The 15,700-nt window shown below is 41.6% G+C and overlaps 2 protein-coding genes and 1 long non-coding RNA gene across 4 annotated transcripts in view; 2 read left to right on the top strand and 1 right to left on the bottom strand.

Annotated features, from left to right (window-relative positions):
• The first annotated feature begins 6,789 nt into the window (after positions 1-6,789).
• On the top strand, positions 6,790-7,981 carry LOC138845727 (olfactory receptor 7E178-like). The gene has a single exon (XM_089316017.1). It carries the CDS (start codon positions 6,936-6,938, stop codon positions 7,875-7,877), a length of 942 nt encoding a protein of 313 aa, XP_089172143.1. The 5' UTR covers positions 6,790-6,935; the 3' UTR covers positions 7,878-7,981.
• A 462-nt stretch (positions 7,982-8,443) lies between these two features.
• LOC149121549 (uncharacterized) overlaps positions 8,444-15,700 on the bottom strand; it is a 49,098-nt gene continuing 41,841 nt past the window's right edge. The window contains exons 2-3 of one of the 2 annotated variants that reach the window (XR_016222964.1): positions 10,032-10,112; positions 8,444-9,037 (exon numbers count right to left, since the gene is read on the bottom strand). This is a non-coding gene — a long non-coding RNA (uncharacterized LOC149121549). Of the gene's footprint in view, positions 9,038-10,031; positions 10,116-15,700 lie in introns of both variants that reach the window. The other variant, XR_016222963.1, reaches the window with a different exon arrangement.
• LOC138845773 (olfactory receptor 7E178-like) lies at positions 10,171-15,459 on the top strand. Its single transcript, XM_070059347.2, has 2 exons — positions 10,171-10,183; positions 14,408-15,459. The coding sequence occupies exons 1-2, from the start codon at positions 10,171-10,173 to the stop codon at positions 15,457-15,459; spliced, it is 1,065 nt and encodes a 354-aa protein (XP_069915448.2).

Genomic DNA, 15,700 nt, shown 5'->3' with positions numbered 1-15,700 from the left:
GATTATTTTGAATTTGTTGTTATGACCGTGTCTAAACAAGATAAGAGTCAGAGAACTCAAGGGGCTTCCATAGCCTTGGAAACTCATAACTGGTGCATAGGGAGATTACTGATGCCATAAACAGGAGTGTCAATTGGTAAAGTCAACAACAGGAGTCACTGTGCACTTACTCCTCATGTAGGATCTCTGTCCTTAACGTGCTGTACACTGAGGCTTAATGCTATAACGAGTACTCAAACAATATATTTCACTTTGTGTTTCTATGGGGGTGCAAACGACTGAAATCTTTACTTAATGTACACTAAACTGATCTTCTGTAAAAAAAAAAAAAAAAGAAAGAAATTATCAATTCCCAACTTGACTCTCACTGGGATTAAACATGACAATAGGTCTGATCTGATTTCATCATCATTTAAAAAAAATCATCTATTATTTTTCACTTTATGTTTCTGTGTGGGAGCAAACTGTTGAAATACTTACTTAAGGTATACTAAGCTGATCTTCTGTATATTAAGATAATCGAAAATGAATCTTGATGTGAATGGAAGGGGAGAGGGAGTGGGAAAGGGGAGGGTTGTGGGTGGGAGGGACGGTATGGGGGGGAAGCCATTGTAACACATGAGTCGTACTTTGGAAATTTATATTCATTAAATAAAAGATTAAAAAAAATAAAAATCAAATATCTCCAATCTTTATTTTTTAAAAAGATTTTATTTATTTGACAAGTATAGTTACAGACAGTGAGAGAGAAAGAGACTGGTCTTCCTTCTGTTGGTTCATTCCCCACATGGCTGCAACGGCTGGAGCTGCACCGATCTGAAGCCAGGAGCCAGGTGCTTATTTCCTGGTCTCCCATGAGGGTGCAGGGGCCCAAGCACTTGGGCCATCTTGTACTGCTATCCAAGGCCACAGCCGAGAGCTGGATCAGAAGAGGGGCAACCGGGACTAGAACCGGCACCCTTATGGGATGCCAGTGCCACAGGCAGAGGTTTAACCTAGTGCGCCACGATGCCTCCCCTTCTCCATATCTTTAAAGAGGGTTTAGTAACTTATTTCTGGTGAAGCATTTGTTCCTTTGGGTCATATTTCCCAGTTTCTATGCATTCCTTTTGTTCTCTGGTTAGATGTGATCACTGGGGAAAACACCTTCCCCAAGTTTTCTGGACTGGATTCATATGGGGAAAGACCTTCACGGAGATTGTTGGGGATTCTCAAACCTTTGCTGGGAGGCATCCTCTCTGGGCTGTGTGTGAGTTTATAGTTGTTGTCAAGAGCACATCTTCATCTCTGCCTGGTGTCTTGCTTCTGGTACTGAAGTTGCTCTGGGAGGATAACTAGGTGTTTTCCATAGTTCTCAGTGGCTCCTAATCTGGTACCCATAGGCCACTGCCTTTTCCATTAGAACTCCAAGTCAGGTAAGGTATAACGCACTTCCTCAGGTAGCCCCTGAGATGATAACACATCTTCTCTTTCCCTTCCAAGACAGATGCTAGGAGTTGGGGGTTTTCTGCTTATCCTGAGATGGTGTTTCTGGGCCTGGCAGGGCCTTGGCTGACAAACACAAAGAATGCTGCCATTCACTCTGAGGTAGTTCCTTTTGGCTTTGTGCTCCTCTGGGCTTGATGTAAAGCCTTAACCGGCTTGTGGAGTTCTTACAGAGAATTTGGTCCATGGATGTTGTTAAGTCAGGACTCTGTGGGTGAAATGAAGACCTTGGACTGACTTCCTATTCCTTTGTTTTACTGATATCAGCATGGCCAACATTATATTTTATTAACCACTAATGAATTGATGACACTCATTAAAAAAATCTAAAGAAAATACATTCTGGAGCAAAATGAACACTACATGATGCACAAAAATCATACATTACTGGAATCACTTGTGAATTTTGCCACAAAATTGTGTGATGTTGGCAGATTCTGGTGGATAAAGAGAAACCAGGATCACCTCTATGGACTAGTTGGCTGTGGATACATCACAAAGCAGTATGGGTGGAAACTTTATGAGTACAAACACAGAGACAGTTGTCCTGCAGGAGAATCTGAGAGCATGACGATTTGATGGCGGTTCAGCTGAAAGGCAGCTGGGTCATTTCATAATCTTGGTGCATACAGATGTTAGCACTTAAAGTGTTCAAGATCACACGAGCATCAGTATCAGGCTGTGCTTTTAGGCTATCAGAATTCTGCTCCTAGGGGTGAGCATTTAGCACAGCGATGCCTGAATCCTGTGCTGAGGTGCTAGGTTTGTGTTCCATCTCTGCTTCTTCAATCAACTTCCTGAAAATGCACTTGATGGGAGGCAGCAGATGATGGCTCAAGTATTTGGGTTCCTTCTACTTATGTGGGAGACCCACACTAACTTCTATGCCTTGGGTTAGTCCTGGCCCTGCCCTAGCTATTGGGGACACCTGGGGAGTAGACTACAAGATGGGTTTTATCATTGTCTGATAATTTATCATTATCTTACCTTTGTCTCTCTCTGCCTTGCAGATAAATAAAACGGAATGAAAAATTTTAAAAGGACTGCTGGTCCCAGTCCAAGAAAAATCATATATGTGTATCCATTACCAGACTCATCTTTTTTGGGAAGTCAAGGCCCAACTGTGTTCTGAACAGTCCTGAGGAGACAGTCAGCCCTCTCTACTCACTGGGCATGGAACGGAAATGCATTCTCACTTGCCCATCATGGGCCGCAGCAAGAGAGCCCTACCCAGTGAATTTTGTGGGATGCAGAGGCTGCAGGAGGGATTGCTGGGATCATTGTTCCCTCATATGTGGGCCAGCAGGGTAGTTGGGACAGCTAGATGAATGAGCTCCAAATTTTATAATCCAGGTGACAAGAACCAGTGGAAATTCTGCTTTCCTTTTACCCTGGTTCCTTACAGAGTGACTCAGTGCATTTACACAACTATTTACCATACAACAGGAACAATAGAAGACATTGTTATACATATGCAATTTTTAAATTTCATGCAAAATGTATATTATGAACATTTCTTTTAATTGTGTTTTTCTTCCCCCCCCCCAGATTTATTTATTTATATGAAAGGCAGAGTTACAAAGAGGCAGAGGCAGAGGCAGAGGCAGAGAGAGGTCACTCTCCAAATGGCTGCAATGGGCGGAGTTGTGGTGATCCGAAGCCAGGAGCCAGGAGCTTCCTCTGGGTCTCCCATGTGGGTGCAGGGGCCCAGGCACTTGGGCCATCTTCCACTGCTTTCCCAGGCATTAGCAGAGAGCTGGATAGGAAGTGGAGCAGCCAGGACTCGAACCAGTGCCATATGGGATGCTGGCACTGAAGGTGGCAGTTTTACCCGCTATTCCACAGTGCCCACCCCTTAATTACATTTTTTTCTAAAAACTTTTTGAAGTACCCTTTTTTTTGCTGCTTCTAAAGTACTGAGGTGTGTTACCAAATAAACATGGAAACATCAATAATTTATGTCAATGTAATTTTATAAGAGACACTCTTAGACATACTCATTCAAATCAGTAAGAAGCCATAAGTTGCCAAGACACAAAATACCAACCCAAGCAAGTGCTTAGGAAATGAACATAGGAAGCTTGTCTATAGAGACTAATGAGGACCTAGAATCAGATTCTTGGCAAAGAAGAGTGAATTCTCCTTAGATACCACCCTTAATACAATGAATTTACAGGCAGAACAATCACACGCTGAGTTGTGGAATTCAAAATGGGAGTCTGAATTTTACATAAAAATCATGTAACTTATCAGCAGCAAGGAGCACAGGTGAACTTTCACTCTGAAAAGTTTCCAGGTACACTTAACTTTTCCTCTTCCATTAATATCAGCAAGGCCTCAGAGACTGGGATAACATGGAGTATGGCTAATGAGGAGCTCTGTGCACTGAGCCCCCAGGGTCTTCCAAGTATAAATAATGAGCCAGCACCTTTAGACCTTGACTTTGCCAGGGGAATTCTAGTAGCTCCATGCTGATTCCTACCACAGGGAGCATCAGCATCAGGAGGGCACGGCCTGACTGTCCCCTTTCCAGTCCTGAGTAAAGGACGCAAGTCTCCCATTGCACTCCCTGAAGAAGAGGAGCAGGGGACCCATCACCCTTGGTCATGCTTCAGAGACTCAACCCAGCCTGGTATGTGCAGAGGGAGACAGTGCAAGGATCTGGGAATGTCGGGACCATTGTTTCCTCATCACTAGGATGAAGTGATTGCTGTGAAAGACAGACGGGAAGCAACCAACAGGCTACGTTTCAGCTCAGGAAGTTGTGAGGTTTATGCTCTTGGTTCTCAAGGGGGTCAGACAATGGTTTTCTTTCCTCTCACACCGATTGTTCTTCCCACCAGCATCTCCTTCATGATGGCAGCAAATGAGTCTGTACAAATTACCCCTGAACACCCCAACGTGAACATGAGTTTCAGGATGAGGATATCAGTAACCAAAGCATCACAGGCCCTAAGTGCCATTGTCTGAACTCTACGTCCTGAATAGCTTGTTTCATTTCATCACATAGCCCACATTTTTGTTTTATAGAGGAGGAGAGGGGCTACACACTCTCATAGAATTCACATCAGGTTGTCAGGTAGCAGCAGCAGCGGGCAATTCTGAATCAGGTGGTCTGATTTCAGACACAAGGAACGTGGCCAGTATTCCCCTGTGACGACCCAAGAAGTCATTTCCCTTTTCTGTCCTTCCAGGGAGAGACTTCCTGTTTGCTGTGCTCTTCTTTTGGGGTTTCTTTGTAGACCATGGTGGGCAGCAGCCAGGGAAGGGTGCTGAGTTCAAAGGCAAAGATCACAGATAAACAGGCACAGGATAACTCAGGGAAGATCTTTCTCTTGAGAGTTCACTTCAGCTTTCAACTTCCTCCAGTTCTCGTTATTCTTGCCACTTACTATCAATATGAGACATTAAGATGAGGGGTTAGGTCCCATTTCCCATGCAGAGTCTGTGAAGAGATTGACAACCAACTTCAAAGGTACCTGATGTTGTAACTTAGGGAACTCTGCTTAATACATTCTGATGGTTGGGAGATAATGGAGATGCATCAGATCCAATGACCATGCAGTTTTGAATCCTGACCAATCCACTGATTATTCCTGTGCATAGAGGATGTTCCCAGGATCTTTGACACGGGCATTGTACCTGAGTTGATACCTCATTAAGTAATGAATGGATTTATAGAAGCTTCTTATGTGATGTATATGCAATAGATGAATCAAAAGTGGACAAAAGAAAATTTAGATATTGTTATTCCCATTTTAAGGTTGATCTTCATTTCACTCACTAAAATATAAGCTGCTTGACCTTGCTCATTCCTATTTCTGTAGCAGGACTTGTTACTGCTATCCTTGTACTAGAACTTTAAAACATTCATGGAAAAATGGAATGAAAAATTAGAATTTATTTTGGCCCCAATTTTTTTATTTTTATTATTTTATTTTATTTTTATTTAGTAAATATAAATTTTCAAATTACAGTTTATGGATTACAATGCCCCCCCCATAATTTCCCTCACACTCGCACCCCTCCCATCTCCCTCTCCATTCCATTCACATCAAGATTCATTTTCAATTACTTTTATATACAGAAGATCGATTTAGTATATATTAAGCAAAGATTTCACAGTTTGCATCCACACAGAAACACAAAGTGTAAAATACTGTTTTAGTACTAGTTATTACCTTACTTCACATTGGACAACACATTAAGGATGGATCCCACATGAGGAGTAAGTACACATTGACTCCTGTTGTTGACTTAACAATTTGACACTCTTGTTTACAGCGTCAGTAATCTCCCTAGGCTCTAGTCATGAGTTGCCAAGGCTATGGAAGCCTTTTGAGTTTGCTGATTCAATCTTTTTCTCACTGGCTGATAGTCAAAGTGGAAGTTCTCTCCTCCCTTCAGGAAAGGTACCTCCTTCTTTGATTGCCCCGTTCTTGCACTGGGATCTCACTCACAGAGATCTTTCATTTAGGTCTTCTTTTTTTTTTTTTTTCCCCAGAGTGTCTTGGCTTTCCATGCCTAAAATAAATCATGACAAGTTTTTCATAATATACATTTCCCCATATTACGACAAGACTTTTATACCCCAAAGTTCAATTCTATTAAAATTAATTGATAGTTTTAATTCCATTCCTACAAAACCTTTTAGAGTACAAATATACCCTCGTAAACATATAAGCAATGTATTTTGGGAATAATGACATCCCCCCCCACCTTTTTTGGTTCTTCAGACCCTATTATTTGCTTGGCACAGAGGAGGCATAGAAAAAAAATCTCTGTTTCATATTGAATAGAGCCTCCCTGGGCTCACAATCTCTGACTTTCAAATAAAAATTTAAAAAACAGATCATGAAAAAGCTGTAAGAAGATTGAGTTCATCACTGTCAAAAAATTATTATGGGGGCTGGCACTGCAGTGTACCGGGTAAAAGCCACTGCCTGCAGTGTTGCCATCCCATATGGGCACCAGTTCAAGTTCCGGCTGTTCCACTTCTGATACAACTCTCTGCTATGGCCTGGTAAAGCAGTAGAAGATGGTCCAAGTGCTTGGGACCCTGCACTTGCATGGGAGACCTGGAAAAAGCTCCAAGCTCCTGGCTTCGGATTCGTGTAGCTCTGGCTGTCGTAGCCATCTGGGGAACAACTGGTGGATGGAAGACCTCTCTTTTTTCTCTCTGTCTCTGCCTCTCTATAACTTTGCCTTTCAAATAAACAAATAAATCTTTAAAAAATTGTATTTCACCAAAATTTGTCTCTTTAATTCAATTATTCTAAGAATCTTAGAGTTACCCATGTGCTATACACATAACTGGTTGAACTGAAAATAATAAAATGTGCTGATTGCCTGCTTGTGTGCTTCCTTTTATCAACACTGTTTTCTTTTCCAATAGGATTCCAGGACATATAGAAACACAAAATATCACACGTGTCACAGAATTCCATCTCATGGGCTTCTCAGAAGATCTACAACTGCAGTCCTTCCTCTTTGGGCTGTTCCTGTCCATGTACCTGGTCACGGTGCTCGGGAACCTGCTCCTCATCCTGGCCGTCAGCTCAGACTCCCACCTCCACACCCCCATGTACTTCTTCCTCGTCAACCTGTCCTTGGCTGATGTGGGTTTCACCTCCACCACGGTTCCCAAGGTGATTGTGGACATCCACACTCACAGCACAGTCATCTCCTATGTGGGCTGCCTGACACAGTTGTCTCTCTCTCTCATTTTTGCATGCATGGATGATTTGCTTCTGACCATGATGGCATATGACAGGTTTGTTGCCATCTGTCACCCCCTGCATTACCAGGCCATCATGAATCTTGGCTGCTGTAGCTTCTTAGTTTTGGTGTCCTTTGTGGCCAGCCTTTTGGATTCTCTGTTGAATAATCTGATGGTGTTAAAAGTTACCTGCTTCAAGCAAGTAGAAATTGCTAGTTTCTTCTGTGACCCTTCTGAACTTCTCAGTCTTGCCTGCTCTGACTCCTTCACCAATGTCATAGTCAGGTATCTTGTTGGCATCATATATGGTTTTTTCCCTATCTCAGGGATCCTCTTCTCTTACTATAAAATCATTTCTTGCATTCTGAGAGTCCCATCACCAGGTGGGAGGTACAGAGCCTTCTCCACCTGTGGCTCTCACCTGTTGGTTGTTTGCTTATTTTATGGAACAGCCATTGGGGTGTATTTCAGCTCAGCTTTCTCAGTGTCTACTGGAAAGGGTGCCTTGGCCTCAGTGGTGTACACTGTGGTCACCCCCATGCTCAACCCCTTTATCTACAGCCTGAGGAACAGGGACATCAAGAGGGCCCTGTGGAGGCTCCTCAGGAAAACAGGCTCATCTCAGTCCCTACACCATGCGTCTGGACTCTTGGTGGGAGCTGCAGCAAAATGAAGCTCTCGACCTACAAATCTCACTTTTCTCCATACATGATGTGTGAGGCTGGTGCTCTGCAGATTTTGTGTTGGTTATTGTTTCTTTTGGTCCTTTTAATGAGGCATATTATAGATTTTTTATACATTTTTCATACATAACCAGAGACTGGGAGGAATGAAGTGACAAAAGGCTTTTGGAGAAAACTAAGAGAAGCTGTGTGTGGATCCATAATTGTGACTAAGACATTAATGAACTATTAATACAGGAAATGATGAGCTGAGGGGTGTAGGGGAATTCTTCGTATGACTACCTCACAATTTATGTTGTATAAATTTAAACCTATTCTGAAATAAAATGTTAAAAATACAGAACTGTCAATAAAACTTATTTGAAAAGTTAAAAAAAAGCCACTGATTCTTCTTGATACCTGCTGAACACTCCACTGAATATCCCAATAAAGGTATGGTGTTCTTCATCTTCTATATTTCTGCTCATTTTTCCTTTTAGAGTTTATGTCTCTGTATTTTTATTACCATTTTGCTAGTTCATCATTTTCCTGATTGCTTTTTTTTATGTTTCATCTGTGTTATCTGTTAGCATACTGATAACCTTTAAGTGGTTATTGTGAGCTTGCTGTGGGATGATCAAATATCTTCATTCCTTTAGGAAGATGTACTACTTTATCTCTGGAGATGCAGTTTGTTAATTTGATTAGGTGATATTTCCTTGATTATATGCATTCTCGTACTCTCCATGGATATTTGAGCATTGGGGAAAAACATCTCCCAGTCCTTATGTATGAGCTTCCAACAGGGAAAGACCTTCACAACAAATGTCTAAAGATTGTGGGTGACACCCAAAACTTCCCTGGGCTTCTGTGTGAGATTTGTGCAATGAAAGGGGTTAGCCTTTGTTCTCCAGAGCTCATCGCCTCAACCTCCCCCTAGTGTCTGTTTGTGGTACTGCACTACCTCCGAGGGAAGTTAGCACTATTTAATGCCATTACCATGCGAGCTCCAAGGCAGGCAAGGTATGAACCAGTTCCTCAGGCAGCCCTGAGAAGACAGAACTTTGGATGAATGCTCCACCTTCTCTTTCCCTTCCATGAGAGATTGGAACTCCCTCCTAGGAGTTGGGATTCTTCTCATTCTGCTATGCTGTTTCTGGGACAGGGAGCTCTGTAGTGGGAAAATGCAACAAATGTGTTTTTTTTTTCAACTTTTATTTAATGAATATAATTTTCCAAAGTACAGCTTATGGATTACAATGGCTTCCCCCCCATAACTTCCCTCCCACCCACAACCCTCCCATCTCCCCTTACTCTCCCCTTCTATTCACATCAAGATTCATTTTCAATTCTCTTTATATACAGAAGTTCAATGTAGCATATATTAAGTAAAGCTTTCAACAGTTTGCACAGAAACACAAAGTGTAAAGCTTTCAACATTTTACACAGAAACACAAAGTGTGAAATACTGCTTGAGTACTAGTTATAGCATTAACTCACAATGTACAGCACATTAAGTATCCTACATGAGGAGTAAGTGCACAGTGACTCCTGTTGTTGACTTAACAAATTGACACTCTTGTGTATGGTGTCAATAATCACCCCCTAGGCTACAGTCATGGGTTTCCAAGGCTTGGAGGCCTTCTGAGTTCACTGACTCTCATCGTATTTAGACAAGGTCATAGTCAAAGTGGAAGTTCTCTCCTCCCTTCAGAGAAAGGTACCTCCTTTGATGACCTGTTCTTTCCACTGGGATCTCACTCACAGAGATCTTTCACTTAGGTCATTTTTTGTTGCCAGAATGTCTTGGCTTTCCATGCCTGGAATACTCTCATGGGCTTTTCAGCCAGTTCTGAATGCCTTAAGGGCTGATTCTGAGGCCAGAGTGCTGAACAAACATATTTTGATACACTTCTCCCTGGCTTTGCACTCATCTAGGCTGACACAATCTCTTAACTGTTTTTGGAGTTCCAACAAAGGCAATTTGGTCCAAAATGTTGGTAAATCCAATCCCAATGAGGGAAATGAAGACCTAGAGTTTCCTATTCCATCACCTTCTTGATGTCACTAATCTCCAAAGTATACTGCATTAAAGTCGTAATGACATAATAACACACTTTAAAATACCTAAGGAAAATACATTCTGGTGTGCAAGGATCACTTACGTGGAGAACAAACATCAGAGGCCCCTGTACTGGCAGCATTTGTTGAATGGCTACATCTGTTTGTGACATCATAGGGAGATGCTGCTGGAAGAAGAGAAATCATGGTTATTTCTTTGGACTACATGACTGATGATACACCATGGAGCAGTATGGTAAACTGTGTAACTACAAGATGCAGAGATACACCCACCGAACTGACAGTTCTGCAGGAAGATGTGGCTGAGAGCAGGTCATTTTATGGGTTGTGTAACGTGCTAGGGAGAAGATAGATAGATGCACAATCTTGGGGTGCTTACACACCAACATCAGAGACCCACTGTTCAGTGCTTAAGTGCTCAAGAAATTCTGAGAAAATATCCTGTGCAATCTTAATGTTAGTGCACGGGGCAAGCATTTGGCATGGCAGTTAAGATGCCACTGGGGATGCAGGCATCTTAGTTTTGAGTGCCTGCGTTTGAGTCCTTGCTCTGCTTCCAGTTTTTACTTCTTGTTACTGTTCACCCTGGGATGCATCAGATGATGGCTGAAGTATTTCTGGCTCTGCCACCTACATGGCAGACCCAGGATGAATCCTCAGTTCCTGGCTTTGCCTGACTCAGCACTGGGTTTTGTGGGCTTCTGGGGAGTGAATCAGTCAATAGAAATTTTCCCCCTTTGTCTTTCTGTTCTTGTTTGTCATTCAAATACAAAGAATGACTTTTTTTTGACTTTTATTTAATGAATATAAATTTCCAAAGTACAGAATATGGATTACAATGGCTTCCCCCCATACCGCCCCTCCCACCCATAACCCTCCCCTTTCCCACTCCCTCTCCCCTTCCATTCACATCAAGATTCATTTTCATTTCTCTTTATATACAGAAGATAAGTTTAGCATACATTAAGTAAAGATTTCAACGGTTTGCTCGCACACAGAAACATAAAGTGTAAAATACTGTTTGAGTACTAGTTATAGCATTAAAATCAATGTACAGCACACTAAGGACAGAGATCCTACATGAGGAGTAAGTGCACAGTGACTCCTGTTGTTGACTTAACAAATTGACACTCTTGTTTATGGCCTCAGTAATCACCCTAGGCTCTTGTCATGAGCTGCCAAGGCTATGGAAGCCCCCTGAGTTCACTGACTCTGATCATTTTTAGACAAGGCCATGGTCAAAGTGGAAGCTCTTTCCCCCCTTCAGAGAAAGGTACCTCCTTCTTTCATGACCCATTCTTTCCACTGGGATCTCACTTGTGGAGATCTTTCATTTAGGTTTTTTTTCCCCACAGAGTGTCTTGGCTTTCCATGCCTGAAATACCCTCATGGGCATTTCAGCCAGATCCGAATGCCTTAAGGGCTGATTATGAGGCCAGAGTGCTGTTAGGACTTTTGCCATTCTATGGGTCTGCTGTGTATCTCACTTCCCATGTTGGATCATTCTCTCCGTTTTTTATTTTATCAGCTAGTATTTGCAGACACTATTGTTGTTTATGTGATCCCTTTGATTCTTAGTCCTATCATTATGATCAATTGTGAACAGAAATTGATCACTTGGACTAGTGAGATGGCATTGGTACATGCCACCTCGATGGGATTCAATTTGAATCCCCTGGTATGTTTCTAACTCTACTGTTTGAGGTAAGTCAGCTTGAGCATGTCCCGAATTGCACATCTCTTCCGTCTCTTATTCCCACTCTTATATTTAACAGCGATCACTTTTCAGTTAAGTTTCAGCACTTAAGAAGAATTGTGTATTGATTACAGTATTCAACCAAAAGTATTAAGTAGAACAAACAAAAAAAAATACTAAAAGGGATAACATATTAAGCTGCTCATCAACAGTCAGGGTGAGGGCTGATCAAGTCACTGTTTCTCATAGTGTTCATTTCACTTTAACAGGTTTCCTTTTTGGTGCTCAGTTAGTTGTCACCTATCAAGGAGAACAAGTGGTATTTGTCCCTTTGGGATTGGCTTATTTCACTCAACATAATGTTTTCCAAATTCCTAACAGGGATCACTTTTCAGTTAAAATTTAAACACCTAAGAATAATTGTGTGTTAATTACAGAGTTCAACCAATGGTACTAGAACAAAGAAAAAATACTAAAATGGATAAAGTATTACATTGTACATCAACCGTCAGGACAAGAGCTGATCAAGTCACTGTTTCTCACAGTGTCCATTTCACTTCAACAAGTTTCCCCTTTGGTGCTCAGATAGTTGTCGCCTATCAGGGAGAACATATGATATTTTTCCCTTTGGGACTGGCTTATTTCACTCAATATGATGTTTTCCAAATTCTTCCATCTTGTTGCAAATGACTGGGTTTCGTTGTTTTTGACTGCTGTATAGTATTCTATAGAGTACATGTCCCATAATTTCTTTATCCAGTCTACTGTTGATGGACATTTGGGTTGGTTCCAGGTCTTAGCTATTGTGAATTGAGCTGCAATAAACATTAATGTGCAGAGAGCTTGTTTGTTTGACAATATAATTTCCTTTGGGTAAATTCCAAGGAGTGGGATGGCTGGGTCGAATGGTAGGGTTATATTCAGGTTTCTGAGGAATCTCCAAACTGACTTCCATAGTGGCTTGACCAGTTTGCATTCCCACCAACAGTGGATTAGTGTCCCTTTTTCCCCACATCCTCTCCAGCATCTATTGTTGGTAGATTTCTGAATGTGAGCCATTCTAACTGGGGTGAGGTGAAACCTCATTGTGGTTTTGATTTGCATTTCCCTGATTGCTAGTGACCTTGAACATTTTTTCATGTGTCTGTTGGCCATTTGGATTTCCTCTTTTGAAAAATGTCTATTGAGGTCCTTGGCCCATCTCTTAAGTGGGTTGTTTGTTTTGTTTTTGTGGAGTTTCTTGATCTCTTTGTAGATTCTGGTTATCAACCCTTTATAAGTTGCATAGTTTGCAAATATATTTTCCCATTCTGTCGGTTGTCTCTTCACTTTCCTGACTGTTTCTTTTGCAGTACAGAAGCTTCTCAATTTGATGCAATCCCAAATGTTAATTTTGGCTTTGACTGCCTGTGCTTCTGGGGTGTTTTCCAAGAAGTCATTGTCGGTACCTATATCTTGCAGAGTTTTTCCAATGCTCTCTAATAATTTGATGGTGTCAGGTAGTAGATTTAAGTCTTTAATCCATGTTGAGTGGATTTTTGTGTAAGGTGAAACATAGGGGTCTTGCTTCATGTTTCTGCACGTGGAAATCCAATTTTCCCAGCACCATTTATTGAATAGACTGTCCTTACTCCAGGGATTGGTTTTGGACCCTTGATCAAATATGAGTTGGCTGTAGATGTTTGGATTGATTTCTGGTGTTTCAATTCTGTTCCATTGGTCTGTCCATCTGTTTCTGTACCAGTACCATGCTGTTTTGATTACAACTGCCCTGTAGTATGTCCTGAAATCTGGTATTGTGATGCCTCCGGCTTTGTTTTTGTTGTACAAGATTGCTTTAGCTATTCGAGGTCTCTTGTGCCTCCATATAAATTTCAGCACCATTTTTTCCAGATCTGAGAAGAAGGTCTTCGGTATCTTGATTGGGATTGCATTGAATCTATAAATTGCTTTTGGGAGAATGGACATTTTGATGATATTGATTCTTCCAATCCATGAGCATGGAAGATTTTTCCATTTTTTGGTATCCTCTTCTATTTCTTTCTTTAAGGTTTTGTAATTCTCATCGTAGAGATCTTTAACGTCCTTGGTTAAGTTTATTCCAAGGTATTTGATTGTTTTTGTAGCTATTGTGAATGGGATTGATCTTAGAAGTTCTTCCTCAGCCATGGCATTGTCTGTGTATACAAAGGCTGTTGATTTTTGTGCATTGATTTTATACCCTGCTACTTTGCCAAACTCCTCTATGAGTTCCAATAGTCTCTTAGTAGAGTTCTTTGGGTTCCCTAAATAAAGAATCATATCGTCTGCAAAGAAGGATAGTTTGAGTTCTTCCTTCCCAATTTGTATCCCTTTAATTTCTTTTTCTTGCCTAATAGCTCTGGCTAGAACTTCCAGAACTATATTGAATAGCAGTGGTGAGAGTGGGCATCCCTGTCTGGTACCAGATCTCAGTGGAAATGCTTCCAACTTTTCCCCATTCAATAGGATGTTGGCCATGGGTTTTTCATAGATTGCTTTGATTGTATTGAGGAATGTTCCTTCCAAACCCAGTTTGCTTAGAGTTTTCATCATGAACAGGTGTTGTATTTTATCAAATGCTTTCTTGGCGTCTATTGAGATAACCATATGGTTTTTCTTCTGCAGTCTGTTAATGTGGTGTATCACATTGATTGATTAGCGAACACTGTGTGCGTACCAGTATAAACCTTAGAGTTACTCTTGAAATATCTACATGACTAGTTTAATTGAAAACATATACAGAGTGCTGGGTGCCTGTTTATCAGTTTCCTTTTACCAACAATATTTTCTTTTCCAGAAGGAATGCAGGTTATATTGAAACACAAAATCTTACACGTGTCTCAGAATTCCATCTCTTGGGATTCTCGGAGGATCCAGACCTACAGCCCCTCATTTTTGTGCTGTTCCTGTACATGTATTTCGTCACAGTGCTTGGGAATCTGCTCATCATCCTGGCTGTCAGCTCAGACTCCCACCTCCACACCCCCATGTACTTCTTCCTCTGCAACCTGTCCTTGGCTGATGTGGGTCTCACCTCCACCACGGTTCCCAAGGTGATTGTGGATGTCCACACTCACAGCACAGTCATCTCCTATGTGGGCTGCCTGACACAGATGTCTTTTTCCATCATCTTTGAATGCGTGGATGATTTGATTCTGACAGTGATGACCTATGACAGGTTTGTTGCCATCTGCCACCCTCTTCATTACCAGGTCATCATGAACCCCCGCCGCTGTGGCTTCTTAGTTTCAGTGTCAGTTGTGGCCAGCGTTTTGGATTCCCTGCTGCACAGTTTGATGGTCTTGCAATTTACCTGCTTCAAGGATGTTGAAATTTCCAGTTTCTTCTGTGACCCTTCTCAGCTTCTCAACCTCACCTACTTTGACACAATCATTCATGACATATTTGTATGTTTTGTTGGTGTCGTATATGCTTTTCTCCCTATGTCAGCACTCTTCTTCTCTTATTATAAAATTGTTTCCTCCATTCTGAGGGACCCATCACCAGGTGGGAAGTACAAAGCCTTTTCTACTTGTGGCTCTCACGTGTCAGTCATTTGCTTATTTTATGGAACAGGCCTTGGGGTCTATCTCAGTTCAACTTTCTCACTTTCTCTGGGGCAGGATGCCTGGGCTTCAGTGGGGTACACTCTGGTCACCCCCATGCTCAATCCCTTTATCTACAGCCTGAGGAACAGGTACATCAAGAGGGCCATCTGGAGGCTCCTCAGCAACACAGTCTCAGTGCCATGCATTTGGAGCACTGGTTGGAAAAGCAGAAAAACTGAGTCCTAGAACTACACATCTCACCTCCCTCATTCCATGGTATTTGAGGCTCTTTTCTCTCCATACATGTGCCTTAAAGTGGCCTCTTTTGGTGTTTTTGTTGGAGAGCATTATAGAATTTTTGTTCATGTTAACCACAGTATGTCTGAATCCTATGATACTATAGGTTCCTGTTGCTAATGCAGACATCCTAGACTGATGAACAACTCTTTTTTTTTAAATTTATTTATTTGACAGGAAACTTATAGAC

Source organism: Oryctolagus cuniculus, chromosome 16 (genome assembly GCF_051225735.1).
Source record: "Oryctolagus cuniculus isolate XC-2025 breed Fujian yellow rabbit chromosome 16, ASM5122573v1, whole genome shotgun sequence".
Classification (NCBI taxonomy): domain Eukaryota; kingdom Metazoa; phylum Chordata; class Mammalia; order Lagomorpha; family Leporidae; genus Oryctolagus; species Oryctolagus cuniculus.
The sequence above is the reverse complement of the archived record's forward strand: the minus strand, read 5'-3'. Positions and strand labels throughout refer to the sequence as shown.

Bases quoted from the DNA above. Each gene is read 5' to 3' on its own strand.
- LOC138845727 (XM_089316017.1), top strand. From the start codon at position 6,936: ATGGGCTTCTCAGAAGATCTACAACTGCAGTCCTTCCTCTTTGGGCTG.